Source organism: Galendromus occidentalis, unplaced genomic scaffold, assembly GCF_000255335.2.
Source record: "Galendromus occidentalis unplaced genomic scaffold, Mocc_1.1 scf7180000077440, whole genome shotgun sequence".
Classification (NCBI taxonomy): domain Eukaryota; kingdom Metazoa; phylum Arthropoda; class Arachnida; order Mesostigmata; family Phytoseiidae; genus Galendromus; species Galendromus occidentalis.
The window spans coordinates 818,089-840,096 of record NW_003805428.1 but is presented as its reverse complement, the minus strand read 5'-3'; the positions used below and the strand labels follow the sequence as shown (position 1 = coordinate 840,096).

General features: G+C 50.3%; 4 protein-coding genes across 4 annotated transcripts; 2 read left to right on the top strand and 2 right to left on the bottom strand.

Annotated features, from left to right (window-relative positions):
• Nucleotides 1-2,183: 2,183 nt before the first annotated feature.
• On the bottom strand, nt 2,184-6,443 carry LOC100898839 (alanine aminotransferase 1). Its single transcript, XM_018639486.1, has 7 exons — nt 5,957-6,443; nt 4,935-5,024; nt 4,285-4,527; nt 3,947-4,193; nt 3,639-3,846; nt 3,089-3,532; nt 2,184-2,952 (listed from the first exon to the last, which is right to left on the bottom strand). Exons 1-7 carry the CDS (start codon nt 6,269-6,271, stop codon nt 2,862-2,864), a joined length of 1,638 nt encoding a protein of 545 aa, XP_018495002.1. The 5' UTR covers nt 6,272-6,443; the 3' UTR covers nt 2,184-2,861.
• Nucleotides 6,444-6,816: 373 nt separating this feature from the next.
• Nucleotides 6,817-9,436, bottom strand: LOC100903608 (Translocase of outer membrane 40). The gene is made up of 6 exons (XM_003743129.1): nt 9,329-9,436; nt 8,933-9,031; nt 8,465-8,800; nt 8,083-8,272; nt 7,673-7,875; nt 6,817-7,484 (listed from the first exon to the last, which is right to left on the bottom strand). Exons 2-6 carry the CDS (start codon nt 9,020-9,022, stop codon nt 7,326-7,328), a joined length of 978 nt encoding a protein of 325 aa, XP_003743177.1. The 5' UTR covers nt 9,023-9,031; nt 9,329-9,436; the 3' UTR covers nt 6,817-7,325.
• A 670-nt stretch (nt 9,437-10,106) lies between these two features.
• Nucleotides 10,107-15,996, top strand: sfl (N-deacetylase and N-sulfotransferase sfl). The gene is given in 14 exon segments (XM_029111415.1): nt 10,107-10,224; nt 10,301-10,422; nt 10,845-10,928; nt 11,325-11,507; nt 11,642-11,697; nt 11,815-11,926; nt 12,005-12,215; nt 12,336-12,489; nt 12,641-12,865; nt 12,974-13,848; nt 13,958-14,092; nt 14,268-14,438; nt 14,581-14,655; nt 14,909-15,996. Coding segments are annotated over 13 exon segments (2,655 nt in total). The 5' UTR covers nt 10,107-10,224; the 3' UTR covers nt 15,161-15,996.
• A 3,814-nt stretch (nt 15,997-19,810) lies between these two features.
• LOC100903460 (uncharacterized) lies at nt 19,811-21,873 on the top strand. The gene is made up of 2 exons (XM_003743128.2): nt 19,811-19,992; nt 21,128-21,873. The coding sequence occupies exons 1-2, from the start codon at nt 19,872-19,874 to the stop codon at nt 21,418-21,420; spliced, it is 414 nt and encodes a 137-aa protein (XP_003743176.1). The 5' UTR covers nt 19,811-19,871; the 3' UTR covers nt 21,421-21,873.
• Nucleotides 21,874-22,008: the final 135 nt, after the last annotated feature.

Below are 22,008 nucleotides of genomic sequence, written 5' to 3'. Positions count from 1 at the left end.
ATATTGCTGATAATCAATTATCGACTGCAGTTCCGTGGCTGCCGTGAGACGCAGTTTAGGTGATCGGTAGAGGTAGGGTCAGAGAGCTTATTGGGTGGCCTACTTGCTCGCTTGGCGTTCGTTACTTAAGCCGACCGGGCAGCGGGCGGGCTCGGACTCACCCTCTTCTCGCTTAGGTACACTTAGTCCAAGGAACACATGTCCAGAAAAGTGGGTAGGCAAACAGCATCGCTTGCATCTACGTTCACCTGATGCAGAACCTTAGTGTTCTCTTTTTGCTTCTTGTGCTTGTTCGCCTCTGTTTCTCGTTTCTCCCGGAGGGTAGTGTTTCCATCTCTGCTTAGAACACTTAAACGGTCCACAGAACTCGCAATCAGTCGAGCTTGAGGGAACAAATCGTCCTGCTGCCGAGGATTTCCCCTGGTATTATTGTTCTGCGGATTCTTGCTTCCCTTAAGGAAACGGGAGTAACACGGTATCTCGTACCATAGAGTGTCGATCGCAGTTCAGCTGCTGCTTTCCAATCTCACATCCGGAATACTCGGAACATTTCTCACAATCGCAGTTATTGATTCGTTCTTCGGTGACGACCTCGATGGTGATCCACTTCCTCAGTCTATCACAATTGAAATGAATTATCTTAATCGTTCTCGCTATGTATACGACGACAACTGACCCCTTGACACCGCCGCGTTTGTACCTTGTAAAATAGTTAAGGTTTGAAATCATACGGATTGATAGTGAGCGAAAAATGATCAAGGACTATTCGGACCTCATCATCCGAGGTCATCGGATCGAATATGTGAGAAAGTGATGTTGAACTTTCACGTTGACAATGATGAAGCCGTTGATGGGAATACGGCGTTGACAATGATGAACAAATTAGGACGTGCCCCTAAATCGCCGGGGGAAGGGAAAGATCAATAATAAACATTACTATACGCTGATTATTAAAGCTGCAATGGCTGTAACCGTTCCTTCTTCGATCCATATTTTTTTTGATCAGGATTTCCGGGGTTCCCATCAGTGGAGAAATCGCAGTCCGCCCTCCGGTGAAATCGCTGATCCCTGCTGCCGGCTAGATATTCCTCACAAAATTCCCAAACGGAAGAGCAGGTACTCGACCTCGATCCCCTCGCTTCACTCGTTCTCTGTATCCGTCCTCGGACCAATGTGAGCAACAAGGCCCGGGCTCTAGAGCTCTGGCTGCGTAGTCCATCCCGAAAAGGTGTTGTTTTCTAAATCGCTACGCTCATACCAGCCTCCATCACGGAACTACGGCACTTCTCGGCGACCGGGTAGTCGGGTAGCGATGTGTAGACGAACCGTATCTCCACCTGAAGTTTAAGTGCGCCTTCGATTCCTCCTTCTTGGCCCCCCGCGGCACCGAGGTAGCGCTCGGATGTGTAAGAAGATTAACATAGACCCCGGCACCCCGTCCAGTTCTCCCCTCTCGGGAATTTCCGGGCACGCCTTCGACCTCGACTTGTGGACAACCACGGGGGTCCGCCCTCCCGAATTAGTCCGAGCATTCGACTCCTAAGTTGCTATCTCCTGACTTGACGTTGACATCGATAGCTCGTCTCACCATCGCGCGGTACGCGGGCGTCGTTTTATGGTATCGAGCCTCGCACAACTTCGGATGGCGATCGGGGTGTCAATTGATGATTTCTCCCCTCTCGTAGACGGTGGAGTCGAGTTCACTTTCTATAGCGACCCCAAGCTCTGGCCGCTATGGAAAAGAACTCTTTCCCCTTGTATAATTCTTCCACCGTGCAGAACGACTCACGATACTCCCTGCGGGATGTGGAAGACAGGGGAGACTTGCTCGGAGCAGCGGTTGGCTGGATGAATTTCCTCGTGGTCCTCCTTGGGTCAGGTTTTCAAATTGGGTCCTGATTCCGCGATGGCTGAGCCCATATGATACTGAAGACATGTAGACCTCATGACCTGAGAAATAGAGGACCCAGGCGTGGAGTCTCTCCTATCGTGGGAGAACGGTGAGAGCTCGTGCATCCGACGACCGGCGTCGTCCGACTCGATTGATGGAGTGGCTGAACTGGCTCATAAGGATGAAGGGGATATTTCTGCACGATATCAAGGGAGAAAACGACTAGACTCAGTATTTTCCTTATTCGATTGTATTTTCAATCTTTTCCCCGTGTGTTCACCCGGTCGGATTCGCCGATCGCATTGAGATCTGATATCAGCGCTTGAGCTCGGGGAAACATGGATTCCTTCCACAATGAAGTGACAAAAGAGTATTTCCATCAAGGAAGTATGTATCACTCACAATCCATATGCATCAATGCGATCATGCTTCTCTCTGGGATAAAATAACAGTCAGTCGGCTTTAATTAAAAAATAATGTAGAGGCTTGCTTCGGAGAATTGTTCTCATATATACATCCGAACCAAAAGGACTCGCATCGGCGTTTTGGGATAGACAATGCGAAACAACTAGTTTGGTGGACAACAGACTGAATCAAGCTAGGAAACAAGTGACTGAGATAGGAGCCCTCCTGCTCGTCAAACAGTAAACGCTGTCCATTTTGGAAGAGGCTGTCCGGCACATACTGACAGTGCTCTAATGACCCCCTCGGTGAACTGCCAACGATTGATCTATGTTCGTACGTCGCTCGTGAAAATCTTCGTTCTCGGAGTGACTGCACAGACCTATCAACTAACACGCTAAATGTGGACCTTACCAGCTCGTACAGCTAGGTATTCTGAAAGACTTGCCACGATTGCGTTCGGAAAGACTTTCGCTAAATCTAATTCAGGAAGACACTCTGGCCTTCGATAACCACTCCGAGGTCCTATGACGCCACGTCACTCAGGACGAGTTCGAGTACGAGATTTTCACTTATACTCCTTCATGAACTTCTGGTGGAACTCCTTGAATAGATTCAACATCTCTTTGAGTTGATCCGTGGGGGGCAATATCGTTGTTCTGGAAAAAATGCGGAACGATTAGAGCACAAACCGGAGTTTCTGATCGTCAGCTCTCGATAGTGTCGTCGAATCAGTTACGTTAAGGATCTTGGATCGTGTGGGCCAATTAAGGATAAGGAGGTGATTGAGCTCACCTGAAATGGTACGTTCCTGGTCTCTGACCAAAACCGGAGCCTGGAACAACGCAGACGCCGGTCTCTTCGAGCAGCTGCTTCACGTAGAAGAAATCCGCTTCTTGCCCGAGCGACTTCGCTTTTTCGATAGCCTTCTGCGGAATCGTCAGACGTGGGAATGCGTACATCGCGCCGGCTACAGCGTTACATTTGAAACCTTCGAAAGTGTTGAAGGTGTCCGCGACCATCCGAGCTTTAGTGCGCAACTGCTCGAGAACTTCGGTTCGTTCTTTCATGAAGAGATCATAGGATTCCTCTCCTTTGGCGGGTGGCCTCACGACGCAATCCATCGCGATCTGGCCCAGTATGGTGGAGCAAAGCTTGGCCGATATCGCTTTCAAGAGCGTGGCCTTCACTTGGGGATCAAAATTCACGATCTCCATGTAACCACCGCGAAGACCGCATCTGGAATCGCGAATATTTACTCGAATGTCATACGGTTTGATGTTCCTCCCCGAGAAGCCGGCCCAACGTTTGAATCGATTGCATGCTATTGCCATCCACAACTTACTCTCCCATGAATCCTTTCGAAGCGGACATGAACGACACCAGCTCCAGCGTGTTGTACGGAGCACCGAGTTCCGCTTGCACCTTGCGGAACGAGAAGAACTTTCCGATGTAGACGTTATGCTGATAAACTTCGTCCGCCAACAACATCAGATTGTGATCGTATGCGAACTTGATTATGTCTTTGATGTTCTGCTCGGAAAGAACCGAACCTGGAATAATGAATGGTCAGCATCTTTTCGGTTTTCGATGGTCTCGCTCCTTGCAGCGATCGGCATCTTCAGAGGAGCGCACTGTCAGAGGGGATCTCACCTGTGGGATTTCCAGGATTGATGATGCATATTGCTCTCGGGTGAATTTTGTTCTTCTTAGCCTCCAGGAAAGCCCGTTCGAGCTCAGGAATGTCCAGAGCCCAGTTGTTGTCCTCGTCGAGATAGTAGGGGACTTGACCCATGTTGTACTCGGCGAGGGTAGCTGAATACAACGGATACTGAGGGATCGGAATCATGACTCCGGGTCTTTGTCCGTCCACTGGCTCGTTCAACAGCGAGAGGATCGACTTGAAATGGAATGAAAATTTAAATTATCAAGAATGATGGTGGTAGCTTCAGAAGCGGCGCGGCTGTGACTGCTCTCTGGGTATTCCTTACCCTGACAGCCTCACTGGCTCCTCCTTGGAGGATGACGTTCTCCGGCAAGGTTTTCACACCATCCCGCTGTGAAATGTACTCCGCGACGTGGTTCCTGATGACGGCAACGCCAGCGCTATCGCTGTAGGCGCCCACGGATTGACCTCCGCAGGATTTCAGAATTTCTTCCGCTCGAGCGCGTACGTCAGAGGGGAAGACATCCGATTGGAGGAACATGTCTGGCATCGTCGATGTAGCAAGAACCTGATGGAAAATCGGAAATTTCTCGAGGGGTCGCACATCGATGATAATATTTTCGGTAATCGGAATCGATCAGATCGAATACGAAGGGAGCTCGATGCGGCGTCTTATCGCCGCTATTTCCCCAGAATAGGTACGGACGAGTTCAGAGGGGGAGCCGCTAGCTTGAAAGATCTTCAAGAATAAGAGGGGGTGGTGCGCCGGAGCTCTCGATGATTAATAACTTTTCGGAGCCTGACAGTCCGGAGGGAGATAACCCGAGCTGCAGATAGCCACTTTTCTGATCCTCGTAGCTCGAAGTATCTTGGAGCGGCGATAATGATGGTATCGTGAGATACTCAGATGATTTTCAGGAATGCGGAAATTTCGATGAAATACGGAAGGAAATCTCCAAGCCTTTGACGTCATACCTGACGGATGAACGTTATTGGTTTCTGCCCAGTCGCGTGGCAATCGCCGATGTTGCTTCGAATTACTCGCTTGAACGGGAGTGAACCAGGCTGGAATTAGGAAAACTTCTGTTTACATCCCGCGTGGTCAATACAACGCTGTAGTATGTTCTGCTCTCACAACGGACGTGACAACTGCATTCTAGATCTGAATAATGCCCCCATTCCGACGCAACGGGAATTCAGGCGTGCTATCCTCGAGTCGGATCCTCAGTTCGGACAGCAGCTCGTGCCATTTCGTGTTCTTAGCGATTCCGTGTCGGTATCACTCGAACAATCTTGATGTAATCATCCGGCTATTTATCCACCGCTGTCCACAGGTCGTTTTGCAGGACGTCTTTTATTGCGGTGAGGGATTCACAAAGTCGGATTCACCAAATGACAAGCTCTATGGACTCCGCAAAAACAGGCAAAGGGAAGCCCGGCGGGGAAAAGGAGCACATCAATGCTGTTTCAAAGCGATATTCTCGATTAATCTATTTCCCAAGATGCTGTGACTCTTTCAAAATCGTGTCCTTGGTCTCATTCAATGTCATTTCCCGGGCACGACATATTCAGAGAGAATTGACTTCAAGAGAGCCACAATTCGATATACCTCGCTGAACGTCGAGTCGATCTGGAAGAGTTCCAGACGTTCGACTAAACTCTGAGGAATACCACTTTCAGAAGCGAGATTATTCACCTCGAGAAGGCGATGAACGAGACGCTTTGTTCCCTCTTACGGTTCTATCTGAGCTCAAATAGAGGTTGTGAGAGTGAATCAACGCTCGGCGGCACTTGCCAAGAGCTTCATTCCAAACCGAACAGTGAGCGCGTCGCGTCGTGATCTCGAACTCCTCAACATCATCTCTTGGATTGATCTCGCGCAGGGATTGCATCTCCACGCTATCGAGGATCTGTGAACGGTCGCACGACTCGAGGCTATCAGTCGTCATCGGCGATTGGTAATCAGTCGAGGAGGCGGCAGGCTGTCCGGTCCTTACCTTGTCTTTTAGTTGCTTCTCTATTTCACCAGCTCGGATGACGATGGGTCCTCTGACGGCGTACTCCATCACACGCATGTTGCGGTTGGTGTTCTCCACTAGGATGACTTTACCGTCCATTTTCGCAGCAGTGGTATGGATCGGACGGCGATGACTTCCGATCTGAACGACTCCTACGTTGGTAGGATGGGCAGCGGCTGTGACGGCGGATATTCTTCCGTCAATGGAGAGGCTCCTCTTCGCCAGCTGACTGCTGCTGCTGCTACTACTGTTCAGTCCCAGACCAATAAGTGACGTCACGAGGCGCGATGTCATGGCGGGTAAGGGCGAACGACGGACGCGCACGTAGACGTAGACGCTCGCTCTGCGGATAAAGAGGCGCTCCGGAGTAGGCGCTTGCACGCTAGCCCGTGCGCTTCCGAGTGGCTACGAGTCTACGGCAAGAATGCTCTTATCGTCTGGAGCCCCTCGCTTCGCTTCTCGAAAACCACCACTAACCGGTGTGCTCTCGATAGAGAGGAGAACGGGCTGTACTCTAGAAAGGGAGGACCCCGCGCGCTGACGCCGAGGCGCCAAATTCGAATTCGGGAGCAAGCCGTCCACGAGCTACGGCTCAGAAATTTTGTTCCGTCTAACGGGACTCCCCGAAACCCAGACGAGGCTCGGGAGCTCCAAGGATATCACCGTGGAAGACTTTTCCCGGCCTTGGAGATGAGACTGATTGTGAATGGCAGGAAATAGTCGATTTGGATCGATTGTGGAGAAAACTCGAGGTAGCCGACAGAAACGTCGAACTGCCTGAGATTACCGGAACATTCGAATCACTCCTTTCTGTATCTCTCCGACTAAATACTCTCGACTTTTCTTAGAAAAAATGTGCTCTAGATATACATTTATTTCCTTGTACGCGTTTCTACTACAAAAATTCACGGTCAGCGATAGTTTGTCAAATTCCCCAGCAGAAGGAAAGCATCTCCCTCCCCTCATTGACCGGCATTTTTCAACTAAGTCGCTCACTTTCATCTTAAATGTACTTTTCTGCATATCGACGCATTCTAACCACTCGATCGTTGAACTCACGCAGGCTTGGAACCGACAGCGCTTCTGGAACCCTATTGGCGACAGACCGATTAATCCAAATACTTCGTCACGAAATCAATTCCACAGTCAACCTCGCATCAGGTTTCTTCTCTTGAACGAGATCCAGAAGTCGGCCGACAGAGCGTGAGAAATGCTCTCGCTCCTCCGCTCTCACACACCGATCTAGTTTTTCTCGACTCCACGAGACACACTTTTGGGTTCCGCATCGAGCCACCAATCAACAATAGTTTTGTTCGATCTCCATTTGTCTTTAGCAGACAGAATCGATTTAACCAATTATGAGACCCAAGCCGATGCGTGAGGATCCCTTCACGTGATTCAACATGGCCGACATACAGAAGGTGAACGGCAGAGGGGCCAATCTTTTCTCCATTACGGCTCCCACCGTCCAGGTGGAATCTACCATGCCTCGGAATACCATATTTCCCTGGAAAGAAATGTCGAGTTCATAGTAGTGCAGGTCTATGGGAGAGCATAAGATAAGCCGCGAGATCTGGTACGGCTCGAGTTCGTGATCATAGAGTACGAGAAAGAAATCTAAGGTCACGATCAGAATTCGTCGGGAAGCCCCCCCCCTTTTCCCCGCCCGACATCGGTCGGAAATCTCGCACATACCTTTGGCAGATCCATTTGATAGGCGAGCGTCGCCACGCTGTCTCCGATACGATAGTTCGTTTCGACCTCAACCCCAACTTGTGTGCTTGAGTTAGTTCGGAGATAGTACGATGCGTGAGCTGAAACCATACCCAAAGTGCCAGCGATGACACACTGCTCGCCGGTGTATCTGCCGGCCAGGGATAGAACCGAAACTCCGCCACCTGCACGAAATAAGATTCCGATGAGGGAAAAATTAAGGGAGGAGAAGGATTAGTATCCAATTAGGGTGAAATTTTCTCGTGGAATTCGGTCGCGCGACGTCGATCAACACATGGGGAGGGAGGACCGAAAAGTTCGATCTCGCTCGTGAGTCCATCCCGAGATTCTTCGACGACAATTTCGCTCAATAGATCCGCTCGGTTCCTTACCTGGTATCTGCGGTGCGTACTGGTAAGCGTACTCGGCACCAAGAGCGACTCTCGGCTGGATATTTTGTAGGTACTGAGCAACCAGAACCCCTGACCGCGACTTGAAATCAAGGTTACCGGCCGAGAGTGTCGCCGTATAATTTATTCCCGTGTACTCGCCGGAGAATTGCGTGGTCACGAATTTATTATCCTGTAAGCAGATAAATTTATTATCGAATAATAAATTTAATGAAGAATAAATTTATTGAAGAATAAATTTAATGAAGAATAAATTTATTATCCTGTAAATCTGTTAGCAGATCTGGATCACGTCGGATCTCGATCGAGGGCTTCCGTTCTGCTTCCGGACTGTGAATAGTTAGTTTCGAAGAAAATAACTCACTTGGACCTGAGCGACCATCTTCCCTCGCAGTCTCCGAGATAATTGAGATACGCACTGGGCATTGAGATTTCCCGATGGATCGATGTCACCCATGAGGATCGGGGAAGCGTCCTCCGGCGTATAATGGGTCTTGCCGACATAAGTCGCTCCGAATCGATAGCCTTTCGGCGTCAAATTACTCATGTTCAAGGTGTGCGACACTTGGAAGTTGTTGCTGAGTCCCTTATTCACAATAACTCGAGCGCCTTCGAAACATATCGGCATCAAGTCCTTGACTTTCTTGTGAAGGTCCTCTAGGGAGCCCGGGTTCTCTGGCAGGTCTTGAACGATCGCATCCTGTAAAATGAATTCGCGCAACCTGAAGTATTCTCGACTTCCATAGCTCGAGGTTGATTCGGTGTTATTGGCGGAATCGCGCGTTTCGTGGGGGAACCTCGGTGACTGCGAGAGTCCGAGGCAAGGACTCACCTTTTTCTCTCCTTCGGGAGGTGGAGGGGGCGGTGGCGCAAAGTCGGAAGGAGAACCGGGCGGTGCTGTCGAAGCTTGCACGTTTCCCATTGTCGATACCTGGAAGTCGCATTATTTCAGGCGTCGAATTTCAGGGAAGTTTGGCTCAGGAGCCTACACGCGTACGCTGGCGCTCCACGGCACGTCCCCAGATCTCGTGCGAATCATTCTGATAGAGCAGCTCGGACCGAATGTCGAGCCGTGACCGCGCGTCGGACCGGAAAATGCGTGACTCCGATAGCGCCATCCCTTCGAAACCGAACGCTCCAGGGACGCGCACCCCGATACACTTGGAAGATCCGAGTCATATTCGGCGTGATTCCCCGGATTGTTTGTCCACCCGGTCGCTGTAGCTACCTGAGATCAATGCTCCGGGCTCCACACAAGAGAGGCAGCTCCAAAATGATATGAAGACCTCAATCAATTGTCGGCTCACCACAACGTGTGTGCTTCAACACGGAGGCCCTAAAGCTCGGAATGCCGTGGATCCCAACGAGCGCAGTCTCCGCCAGATGCGCGCTTTTGACGATACCCGATCCAAACTCGGATAAGAAGGTTCGGGAATCTCCTGTACTGGCGGCTAGAGATACCACGGTGCTCGACGGGCGGCATTCGAGCTGAGTATCCGCCGAACTTCCGGATAAAGCGTTTTTTTCCGAAATTGCTCTCCCTCTCACCGGCGCTAGGCTTCGGAACTGCAACTGTAAAAACAACATGGCGACGCGCTCTCTTGATAGACACCACAACCGACTGTAGGCATTCGATGACGCTCTCGAACGTTATTCGGATGCGGTAAAGAGCGAATCGGAACTTTGTGAGATGTTGTGAGGGCTAATCAGGCGCCTTCGTCCAGGAGGAGAGGAAACCACGGCCATGGTCCGAGGGTCGTAACACGGTAAGCGCATTCGTCGATTCCAATTCCGCCAATTCAGTCGATAGACTGCGCTTTCCGTATTAGGAAACGATGACGGAGGGGTGACTCGGAATGTGCTTCTACTTTCTCTGACTTCGCTGACTGCTCCAATTCTTATCTTGTTTTCGCTACTGATGGGACGAATACAGGGGTAATTGGAATAATCGAATGAGTCTTCGAACTGTAAAGATCCCCAACACCTCAAATTCCCGTCGCCAATAATTATTATGAATGACTGCTTTGATTGCCCCCGACCGCTCAGGGGGAGAATGAAAAACTCCTCTTGGAGATCCTCCGCGCTGCCAACTCGAGATGGAGCTCCCCGGGAAGTCTCGGAGAGGTGTGCGCTGGTCTGAAAGAGATGTTTTTTCCCAGTTAAAAAGTCTGCCGTGTGACGGTGAGATGATTATTTTCAGATGCGACGCTGTGTTCCATACCATCTATCTCTGAGAAGAGGACTCCTGTTGGCCCTTCTTGTGGGTATTGGAACTCTCGTGTACTTCGCCATAATCCTCGATGCCACCGGTACCATCCAAGAGTGAGTTCGATCCTTCAGATACATGCTATAGGTACTCTGGGACCGGGACATATCTCTTAGGGTTCCTGACGTGCCGAGTCCTCCGATGAAACTGGATGGGAAGGTTGAGTTGGCTCGTCATTTGAGAGACTTGGCAGCCCAGGCAGCATATTGCGGCTCAAGGAGGGAGCGGACTTCGAAGGGTAAACATTTCACCGTGATGCGACGAGCTCGGCTGCCTAGGAACGCTCGATTAGCCCAACGGATGAGCTCCCGATCATTGAGAAACGAACTCCATGTCGGAATATCCTTAGGTAGCCTCGAGTGCCGCCCGGATGGAAGCCTGAAACTTGTATGATTCTCGGAGCTCCTATGCCGATGGACGTCGGCTATCGTCGGGAAAGTCTTCCGAAAATTAATAATGCGAATCGCTGATTCCGCAGGTCCTGGGGACTCCAGAGGAGCACACCGCCTCAAGTCACATTTGAATGTCCATCGGACCCAGTTTTCCCTTTTAAACTCGGTAGGTCGCGCGTTGAAGTTCCGTCACGCATGTGGTCGGCTCGGCGGAGCCAGCTAATTCGAGCCAAAAGTGACCGATCCTGATCGAAGGTTCTGGTGTCTCGAGTTGACACGGACACCTGGTAGTCTTTCGCAATGCATAATCGTCATTCGATATAACTATCAATTATATCACGCGGACTTATCGAGCTAAAATTCGCACTCGAAACATGAATAGTAAATAAGGCATATGTCGCTTTCTTTGAGCTCTACGGGGTTCATTTGATCGCGCGAAACCAGAGTCCACTCGAAAACGGGAATATTTTGTCGAGGCCGACGAGCTGCTTCTCTTAAACATTTAGATTCAGATAGCAGAAGATCGTCCGAATTCTCCGGAGTTAGATGGAAGCTCGTTCGGGAAGAGACTCAGCTCATTGATGTTACTTTCTCCTGGGTCGCATAGGAGGATCCAGCTCTATCCTCTCCAACATTCACGGATCTTCGGCACAACTCCGCTTGGATGCTAGGGTGTTGGTGTTCGTGGAAACTCCCTACTCCAAACTCGGCAAACTAATAACTGAAACGCTCGAGGCAGCGCGCATCCGGTGAGTTTCCCAATATCCATCTGAGATTCCATCCGGAATCCTTGTCCTGAAGCGTATATCGCTCGTCCTCCCCGTCAGACCACTGCAATCCCTGAAGACCGCTTCGACATCGGAATTTATTTTGATTCCCACAGGTATCGAAGTGAGGTCTCGACGCGGACTCTGCCAACTTTGACCAATATCGACCGAGGTGAGTTCTCGCTCTCCATGATGTCATTCAGCGTGCCCGTGTCGGTGAGAAATCCTTGGCGAATCAAAGGAAATTGACCGAGGATCGATGAAGGCAATTTTTCGTCTTCGTTCGCAGGTCGTTTCGCCGTGATCGTTTTCGAAAATCTCGACCGCTACCTCTCATTGCACAAATGGAACCGGGAGCTGCTGGACAAATATGCCCGGGAATATTCTGTTGGAATAATCGGGTAAGCATAATTCTGTTCTCTCTCTCTTCAGAAGTTGTTCTGTCTTGAGGTTTTATCTGATCCCGCATCATCCTTCAGGTTTCTGAAACCGACGACGGATCCGCATCCCCGTCTGGTTACTTCCCTGTCTCTGAATCTGCAAGGGAACGTATCGTCAGTTTTCGATCCATTCCTCAACCCATTATCTCCTGTCCTCCGTATGTGTCGGGCTGGGGATCATCTGGGCGAATATCCAGGAGAATGGACTTTGATGTCAAGCAATCATTCAACCTATACTCCCGTAATGCAGGTGAGGGCAAATAAACGAGGGGAGACGAGAAGTCTCGATCGTTGATTCATTTACCCATCGGGGGATCCAATCAGCGAGTGAATACCACGTTCCGAGGATAATTCAGTGAATCCCTTATAGGTCAGGGCGCTCGGCAATGTGAACCCGATGGGTGCGGTTATGCAAGATGAAGGGCTTCGCGATGGAGTTCGCCGGATACTGTTCGGATCAGGGTTTTCATCCTTCTGGTTGTTGAAACTCATATTCCTCGACAGCATTTCTTATTTATCGCACGGTGAGTGCTATGTCCCCGACATGAGGACCTGCTTCAGGCCGTAGGCCTTCATTGGAGCCTGAAGAGCACGAAGGATCTGGACCTACCGCAATGCCAGCAGAAGGGGCGGCGAAAACGTGGGTCAGCTAATATCGAATCTCCGTTTCTTCAGGAAAACTCTCGCTTCCTCTGGAGAGGCATATATTGATTGATGTAGACGACATTTTTGTCTCAGAGAGAGGGACTCGTATGCGTCCGGCGGATGTTGAAGCCCTCAGAGCCGCTCAATCGAGACTACGTGAAATGGTTCCGGGTTTCCAATTCAATTTAGGGTTCTCCGGACGGCACTTCCATCGTGGTTATCCGATAGAGAATCGAGGCGAAGACCTTTTGTTGAGTAAGCATCAAGCTCTCTTACAATTATAATTGACGGAGTTGACTGAATGGGGAGTATTTTTCACTTGAGTTCCGATCGCATGATGTAACGTCGCGTTCTCGATTTCAGCGTACTCGAACGAGTTCTGGTGGTTCTGTCATATGTTCGGTCATACTCAAGCTCATCTTTATGAGAATGAAACGATTCTCGAGAACGAAATGCGTCTGAATCGAGAGTTCGCCCTTCAGAAGGGAATTCCCGCCAACCAACACTATTCGGTCGCTCCGCACCATTCGGGCGTTTATCCGATCCACGAGCCGCTCTATGACGCCTGGCAGAAAGTCTGGGACGTAAAAGTCACCTCGACCGAGGAGTATCCTCACCTGAGACCGCCACGGCTCCGCCGAGGCTTCGTTCATCGTGGAGTAATGGTTCTTCCAAGACAAACCTGTGGGCTTTACACCCACACGAATTTCTACGAGAAATACCCTGGCGGCAAGGAGAAACTGGAGAACAGCATTCATGGCGGCGAGCTGTTCTATCAATTCGTGTTCAATACAATCAACGTGTTCATGACACATTTTTCTAATTATGCCAACGACCGCCTCGCGCTGTACACCTTCGAGACGGCCATTCGGTTCGTCAAGTGTTGGACGAATCTGCACTTGTCAACCATTCCACCTCTTCAGCTAGGCGAGAAGTATTTTGCCATGTACCCGGACGAGGTGATGCCTCTCTGGGGGAACCCTTGTGATGACCCCCGGCACCAGGTGATTTGGAGTCGGAACAAGAGCTGTTCTCAGTTGCCAAACTTCCTGGTCATTGGACCCCAGAAGACGGGCACAACGGCTTTGTATTCTTTTCTGAAGGAGCACCCGGCAATCGAGTCGAATACGAATTCACCTCAGCATTTTGAAGAGGTGCAGTTCTTCAACAACGAAAAAAGTTACCTCAACGGCATCGATTGGTACCGTGGATTCTTCCCGCTGTCTAATGACTCTCAGGTACGCTGAACGAAATCCTTGCGCTGGATCGAACCTCCACTACGCTCGTCATCAGCCCCGACGAGAACTTCTCGCTGTCCTCCCCGATTCTATTTCTCTTCATTCCCAGGTCTTACTCTTCGAGAAGAGCGCTACTTACTTCGACAACGAAATGGCTCCGAAGAGAGTCCATGCTCTGCTGCCGAAGGCGAAACTGGTGGCGATCCTGACGAATCCTGCCAAAAGAGCCTACTCCTGGTATCAGGTAAGCTGGGCCCCATAGGTGATTGATCGCAACACCCGCTCATCACATATTTCACTCCTCAGAAGATTGAGGTTTCACTCCACATCTTGTATCAGCCGAGTTTTTGGAGCCATCCTGTCAGATCCCCGGGGAATGTTTTCCACGGATTTTGAGACATTCATGATTCTCCCTCCAGCACCAGAAAGCCCACGCAGATCCAACGGCGCTTCAATATTCTTTCCTCGAAGTTGTATTGGCGAATGAAACATCGCCGAAAGCTCTCCGAGATCTTCGCAGTAGATGCTTGCAGCCTGGCCTATACGCTGTGCATCTGCAGCGCTGGCTGAGCTTCTTCCCGAACAATCAGGTACGTTCAATTATAGTCTCGTCGAACCGAGGCTCCCCGATTTTCAACTCGAACGAAGATTTTTCCCATATCCGCGCGGAAACTCGAGAATCACTCCTCATGGAACTGGAGATCGAATGCTGAGCGGAATGTTATATTCCAGCTTTTCATCATCGACGGCGACGAACTTCGACACAAACCAGTGGAAGTTATGAACAAGTTGGAGCACTTTCTGCAGGTAAGTTCCCGTTCCGATATTTCTCTAAAGAGTAAGCGGCGGCGCACTCAATCCATCGACCTCGTTCTCTCCCTTCTTTCCCCTATTCCTATGGTGGATAGACACACGATGGTGAAGGTTTCGGATCACATATTGGAGTTTCAACATGGAATGGCCGGCGCCGGCATTGTCTGCCATGTTCAGCGCGATTACTTCATTCACACACCCTTATACCGATACATTCGTTTCGCTAAAAACGCGATCCTTGTCTCAGGTCACACCATACATGGACTACCAATACCACCTGGAATTCGATCCCCGGAAAGGATTTTTCTGCTCGAAAATCGATGGCAAACGCAAGTGTCTCGGATCCAGTAAAGGTCGCAAGTATCCTGAAATGTGTCCGCAGTGTGCGACCGCACTAAAAGAATTCTATCTTCATTACAATGTGCAACTGTCAAAACTCTTAGGCCAGTTGAAGATAGTAGCTCCGAATTGGCTGAGAGAGGAGCTTACCAAAGGCTGAGGAGGTTCCCGGCTCTGACCTCAATGTTGTTGTCTGTTGATTAGACTGAAAATGAGCGTTGTATGTGCAAAACTTAATGCGAAACGACTTAATTTGTGTAAATATAATATACATTGTACGAGACTCTGTGAGAAAATCATGAGTGATTTAGCCTTTGTGTAAATACGCGATGCGTGATACCGCAGTCTTTCCTCGGAGACGATCATTGTAGAAGAGAACTGGGGCGAGCGAGCAAGGATGAGATTCTGAACGACTGTAGTTTCACGGTCCGACAGTAAGCGTGAGGCATTCCTTGCGAGCTGACACTAAATGAGTTTGTGTCGAAGATCTACTCCCCCCACATGGTGGAATAACTTTACCGCGGTCTTTCAACTTTTCAACGCCGAAGTTCTCTCCCACCGGTGAGCTCCCTGCCGACGTCGGCAGCCAGAACGATTCTGAAGCATCGGAGCTCCATCCGGAGCGCAGATTCTTCGGGTCCTCGACTAGCTGTCGCTCATGCTCCACGACTCTCGGGTGCCGTTGAGATTGATTCAGGGTCGAGCTCGCCACTAGGTGCGCTCGGGAGCGAGACGTCTAAATCTGGACAATTATTATTGATGAATACCGACTGCGACTCAACTGTCCAAGTCATATCCGGTGATATCTGGCTATTTCTCCCGAGTTTGCCGAGGCTGTTTACATTGTAGTTTTTCATCGATCAATCAATCAATCTATGAATCAATCAATCAGTCGATTGACGAACTTGTTTACCGGACGATGCTGTCATTTTCCTCGTTTGGTCAAAGATCATCCGAATGAATTTCTCGAGAGAGATCTAATAAAAGCGTGAAAGCCTCTCAGCATAAATTGTGTGATTCCTCTTCGGCATGCTGAAAAGTGTCGTCTCGCTGTGGAATTTTCTCATCTCCGAACAGGAATCTGTGACCCGTTCATTACAGGCTTGGAATATTCTTGACGTGAGGACGTCCAGCGAACAAGAAATCCCGCTTTCACTTATAAATGGCGGGGAATAAGGGATGGCGTGTTGCCGTGGGCAATGTGTGACCCAAAGCTTCAGACCAGAACCTGTAGCCGGCGACGGAACGGAGGGAGAAGCGACCGAAGATCGAACACGTGGATGGAGCGATCCACCGACCGGGGGACGAGTGCCATCTACAGATTTATTCGACCAACTGCAGCGGGTCCAGAGGTGGCTCCAGCGCCGATGACTCTAGTGGCAATCCAGTGGTATGCGCCGCGGCTCGTGTCCCCAATTGGAAGTATGTCGTGCCAAGCAGCGCGCAACAAGCAGTGTATCGTCGCAGACCGTTATCTTCCCAGAAACGCTTCGCAGAAGACGACAACGGCGCAGACGGCGAAGAAGAAGCTGTAAGAAAGCGCCACGAATTATGCCATACAAACAGCTGCGAGCGGAATTACGTCACTAAAGTTCATTCAAACGACGAATGCTGCCGCGATATTTTTCTGGCGACTTCCATCGAGAGGAACTGTCACACTCTGCTCCGATATTTGTCTCGAGCGTGTGATTTCTCGGGAGAGTACAGGAGAAGGCTGAAGAGCAACTTTTCAGCATCGCTGTTCGATCGCCTCTGGGTGATCGATTCCGCGATGTGAAAGATCGCTTGTTCCCTCATGTCACACAGAGTTTGTCCCTAGGGCCGGTCCCATCCCTTCGACGAGGTGACTTTTCAATGATCTGTAATGCTACTAGAATGCCCCATATATCGTGAGTCCGCGAGCAAACTGATGCGAACCCGCACTCCTCCCAGGAAATCAATCCTTCTGCCCGATGGACGACGGAATCGATCCTAGCCGGGAAAATGCTTGACTGGGTCCATGGGATTGGGAAAGTTCCCCGCAGGGAATGGGTCGATCCAAGGACACAATTAGCTCGCGAAGAATCCGTGTTTCCGGCTCCATCGGAGCAACTTCCAATTCTGGCGATAAATCCCGTGTCGTCTCATCGGTATACAGAGTGTGTTCCTATTGCATGGATGATTCCCTCCCTTCATATTCATCGCGTAGCTTTCGGGAGGAATGCAGCGGGGCAGCTGAAGATGAGAATCTTCGGAAGTCGACAACTTGGTGGCTCGGCGGTGGGCGTGATTGACTTCCGACCACTACGCTTCGGGACTAGCTTGGATCTAGGGCCTTATTCGGACTATGTTCTTGTATGCACTAGCCCGGGCCGAGAAAGCTCATGGGTTGGATGTTTGAGAGATTCCCTGGAAGCGTCAGTTCACCAAAAAGTAAGGCGCGATAGCGAGACGGAACGATCTGCTGTAAAATTGAACGAATTGATCCCGGCAGGAAATTGGAGACGGGTTCTATCTGTGTGATTCCTCTTTTTCTCCCAGAAATCTGTCGGGCAGTCGTCGATATGGGGTCTCTCGAGAGATTGGCAAGGAAAAATCCAACGTGATTCGTGAAAAAGTTCCCTTCACTGGTTTCGGCTATCGTCCTCAATGGATTCGGACTTAGGAGGTAAGATCCAGTGAAGCGCAACACAGTGAGAGGGAACTTGGCTATTCATCTTCATTTATCTCACATCAGAAATTCCGTGAGGCGCAGGAATCTCCGCAGAGTTTATGGATTTAATCAAGATTCAGATTCTCATTCCATCCAATTATGGGTAGCAGAAGATCCAACCTGATCCAACCCCATTCACTCCCGATGAGTGGCGTACACTCCAATCCACCTGATTTTGAGCATAGAGCAACCCAGATATTTTGCCGTTGACGTCTGGCGACAGCTCCGCTTCCCCTCCGGTAGATGCTATAGATGTGTACCACTGGGTCACCCAGACCGCTTTTGGTGCCTGTTGACTGTGTTGCATTTCTACAAGCGAACACGAGTGGACGTGTATGTCTCTGAAGACGTTTGTTTCGAGAAAGAGAAGATTCGCCTTCTAATTTGAAGCATTCTCCGCTCCGCGCTCGTGGAACAAATACCACTGGGTGTCACCTTCTGTAGCGATCCCACGGCTTCTTCAGTCCCATCTGCGTCGCGTTTCAAAGATGCTCTAAAGTGCTGTTCGGATCGAAGGACGTAATCGAGTATCGCTTAATAATTTTCTTGACAGAGCCGTCCGCCACCTTCGAACAATACATGGTCTCCGAGTTGGAGCGGAACAATTGCCGGGGGCGCCCCCTTCTCCGCAAATTCTCAGAGCTGTTCTCTTGTCGTTCGGTGTTTGCTCCGACTCGCTCTTCATCCGAATCCAGAGACGGTTGATTAATCGAAACCAGAGGCGGACCGTAACATTAAATTTTGTAAGCATTACGTTGAAAGTCGGTCAATTCCCGCAGGCGATTCGCCTTCCTAGAAGCGCCGTCTCGGATTTCGCTCTCGGAATATCCATTATGTGCGGGAGCGCAGGACGTCACATCGCCAAACGGGATAGGACCGAATCGCGGCAGGTCTCGACATGGTGAGGGGACTCGATCGAAAATGCTTTGCCTCGAAACTCGAGCTTCCATCTGGCTGTGGATTCCAATCAGTGGCCGAACCCACCATGGTCTCTGTCGGGGAACTCGTTGAATTAATTGCTATGCTCGCTTCTCTGTGCGTTTTCTCAGCCGGACTTCGCTCAACCGAAGCTCGTAGATATTCTTTACATAAGGATCTTTACATAAGAATGAAATGTCTATGGAATGACTGTTTGAAGAGCAGGAATACCTTAGAGCCAATAAAATTCCGTCTAGAGCTCTTGGCGCGGAGTGCTGGATCGGGCTGTGTGGAGCGAACAATGGATTACGCAATTCTTCTGTGAAGCTCTTCTGAATTTTAACTCGCGCCCTTTCTACTTGTGGAATTTTTGTAGGAAAAGGGAGCCGTCTGGACTCCGGACCGGTCAGCCGGTCATCGAATCAGAGGGTGAAGGGTCCGAATCAACGCTGCCATCAACTCGATCTCATGCTTGAATGCGGCACCGTCTTCGGGTGGACTTTGGCGCACACGAATATTTCTGACCGCGGTGTGAACCGGGCCTCGTAGACTCCCACAAATACTCGCCTAGTCTGAACGCCGATATTTGCGAACGAAAGAAGGGACTGAGCTATCTCCCTCATTCCCGGAGTGAGATCAGACTTTAACTCGTCAGCTGGTCCCAGTTTCGGTCCGTTATCGTCGAATTAACTATACGAAAGATGACCGTTCCCATGCACGATATCGCCGCTCGATGCGACCTATGAAGACGCGCGAATTCCTTGGAAAATTCCGTCATCGATTATCCTGGAAGATTCTACCGTAGATATGGAATCGGGTGCCTCGCCCCGCCCCGAGTGGTGAGCCAGAGCCGCTGCTCGATCAGAGATCAGCCTTTCAGACCGCACATTTCTTGCCATTACTCTCCCTTCTGCGAAATTTCTCCTTCCTTTCTTTTTTCGTCCTTTCCAAACATGCATCTATACATTCGTCCATCAGTCAGTCAGTCAGCCAGCCAGCCAGTCATTCGCTTCGACTGTCTGTCGGTCCGTCCTCTTGTTCGTTTGTCGGTCGTCATCGTTTTCCCCTTATAGGCTTCTCGAAACGACGGCGCGGCGTCGCATCCCCCTCTCCGAAAAAAGTATCTGGGCCGATCCTCTCGCGGCTCTGGGGCGTTCGCGCGTATTTAGCTGGGCTCCGATTACCTTGACACTCAGTCAGTCGCTGGCAAGCCGTGTCTGTGCGTGAAACTTGGAGTTTTGAACCTTTGGACTACTTCGCCATGAGATCGTTTGTACTTCTCGGTGTCCTCCTGGTCGCCTCTGTGGCCGTTGCCCAGAACCACCAGGTCGTTTACGATCCTAACCTCTACCAAGCGGCTACCGTTAATCGTCAGGGTTTAGGTGTGTACGATGTAGTTTTCCTTGGGTCTCTTTCATTCGACTATAGTAGCGTTTATGCAGAGGATGTCATATATCCAGAGCCATTAGTCCCAGGGGAGATACTTGGGTGGGCTCCACGTCTTCCCGGCACCCGCAGAGACGATTTTTCCTGTATCTTGTCCCATCGGATAATCGCGTCTCATGGAATCGCTGAGGACAGCGGCAAATCTTGAGCATCTTTCCGCGAAATCACTCCTCGTAAGCTCCTGAAACCATCAGGAAAATCTCAACCCGCGTAAGGATGGCATTGTCCGAACGGAAGGCGGGAAAGTTTTCTGTGGACGACAAAGCGCGAGGAAAGCGAGAGCTTCGATGATTTCTCCGATTCCCCTGACCCATATCTTCAGATTAGATCCGTGCGCGGTCTCGCATTCTCGGTCATCTGCGGCACTTTTGGAACAAGGAGCTAATCCGTCGAATGCGTGAATCCGAACCCGAAAGTCCGTCACTCGGTGGTCTGTCTGTCTGTCCTCCATAGCACCATCTGCGGTCGCCGGATGCCCCACAGTCGGGCCCACTCGAGAATATCTGGGTTGAGCGGGATCGCCTCCTCGAGGAACTGGGTCAAGTTGGGTTCAATGACCCGCGTTTTGACGTTTAGTTTTCTGCGACTTGGCGGGGTGGCCACGAGCATCGCGTCTAAAACGCCTTTCGCTCACCGTCGTCGTCGCATTGATTCGTAGATCAACGACTCGTCTGTACCGCTAGACATTCCTTATGGGTCAAATACCTCTTTTTTCGCCGTGCTCCTCCGTCGGCCGCATCCCGAGCTATTTTTTCATGTCCATGGAGATAATGATCATCATCATCTAGTTTCGACGGCTCTGATCGAGGAGGACGCTGGTCACCCAAGATTACCAAAACATTACTTCTGTCGGTTCAGAATTTCATTCCACCGTTTGCGGATATTCGAAATATATTATCGGAAACCGGTCGGAGGAAAAAAGGAAACATCCCCAATTTTGTACAAACACCACCTATTGGGACGAGACGCGAGGCAATACGAGAACAGAGAGTATGCGCTCGCCGAACCAACTTCCAGAAGAAATTTCGGTGAATCATAATTCTCAAAATTCCTTTGTTTTCTCTTCCGCAGCTTCCGGTGGATTCCTGTCGATGTTCAGCAATGGCGCTTCGGGACTCATGAGCACGATAGCCGCTGGTCTACCCAACATGCTCACTAACGCTCTGCCCGCGCTCGCGGTTCTCGGCCTCGGAGGATTGTTGCTTCCTCTTCTCGGGGTGTCTCTGTTCCTCAGGGAAGGACAGAAGAGAACTTTCTCGCTCCCCACAGTCAACCCAGCTCTCTTGGAGGGGATCGCTGATGTTTTGGAACGTGTCTCGAAGGCCATTGAGCAGGGCGAGAAGAAATACGGAGCGAAGAACTGAACCACAAGCCCTAGCTTGAGCAGCTGATCGAGAGCCATTGCCATAGTAGATGCCATCAAGTACATTCAGCAAGTTCATCTTCACGAACTTCCACCATCATAAACGCTCCACCCATCAATTCACAATCAGCGTCCTTCTCCTCTGTGATACATCTTCCTGCCCTGAAAGTTTCTTATTGAACTCTCGCCCGCCACCTCTTCCCACCGAATTCCATCGCCCCTTCATGCCATCGCCTATTTCCTGAGCTTCGAGTTTCCGCCAGGTTCGGAGCTAAAATCTGTCTCTCGGCTGAGCGAGTCCTTCCCGCGTTCCTTTCCGCAACCTCGAAGTGATTCTCCACCACTATCACCTACACTCCATTCATTCCGATCGATCGAGAATCATCATCTATTTATTGACGACTTCTGCGCTCAATTCGTCATGTTTATTTAATAAATGTAGTTACCGAATGTAAAATAAAGAGATTGGAATGATTCTTTCAATGAGACCTTCCGTAGATTCGGGCGGTTTCCATCGTACAAAAATGCGCTCCGGCTCGAGGGAGAGGAGCCGATGTGACTGTCGGCGATCCATTATCCTTGTGTACCT

What these genes read in the sequence shown, in the direction of transcription:
- LOC100903608 (XM_003743129.1), bottom strand. Translation starts at nt 9,022, where the DNA reads ATGGGAAACGTGCAAGCTTCGACAGCACCGCCCGGTTCTCCTTCCGAC. An exon ending in AGATGGTCGCTCAGGTCCAA is followed by an intron (nt 8,273 to 8,464) that starts GTGAGTTATTTT and finishes ATCTGCTTACAG; the next exon opens with GATAATAAATTCGTGACCAC. An exon ending in ATCAAATGGATCTGCCAAAG is followed by an intron (nt 7,485 to 7,672) that starts GTATGTGCGAGA and finishes ATTTCTTTCCAG; the next exon opens with GGAAATATGGTATTCCGAGG.
- LOC100898839 (XM_018639486.1), bottom strand. Translation starts at nt 6,271, where the DNA reads ATGACATCGCGCCTCGTGACGTCACTTATTGGTCTGGGACTGAACAGT. An exon ending in CAATAACGTTCATCCGTCAG is followed by an intron (nt 4,528 to 4,934) that starts GTATGACGTCAA and finishes ATTTTCCATCAG; the next exon opens with GTTCTTGCTACATCGACGAT. An exon ending in CCAGGAACGTACCATTTCAG is followed by an intron (nt 2,953 to 3,088) that starts GTGAGCTCAATC and finishes CATTTTTTCCAG; the next exon opens with AACAACGATATTGCCCCCCA.
- LOC100903460 (XM_003743128.2), top strand. Translation starts at nt 19,872, where the DNA reads ATGAGATCGTTTGTACTTCTCGGTGTCCTCCTGGTCGCCTCTGTGGCC. An exon ending in CGTTAATCGTCAGGGTTTAG is followed by an intron (nt 19,993 to 21,127) that starts GTGTGTACGATG and finishes TCTCTTCCGCAG; the next exon opens with CTTCCGGTGGATTCCTGTCG.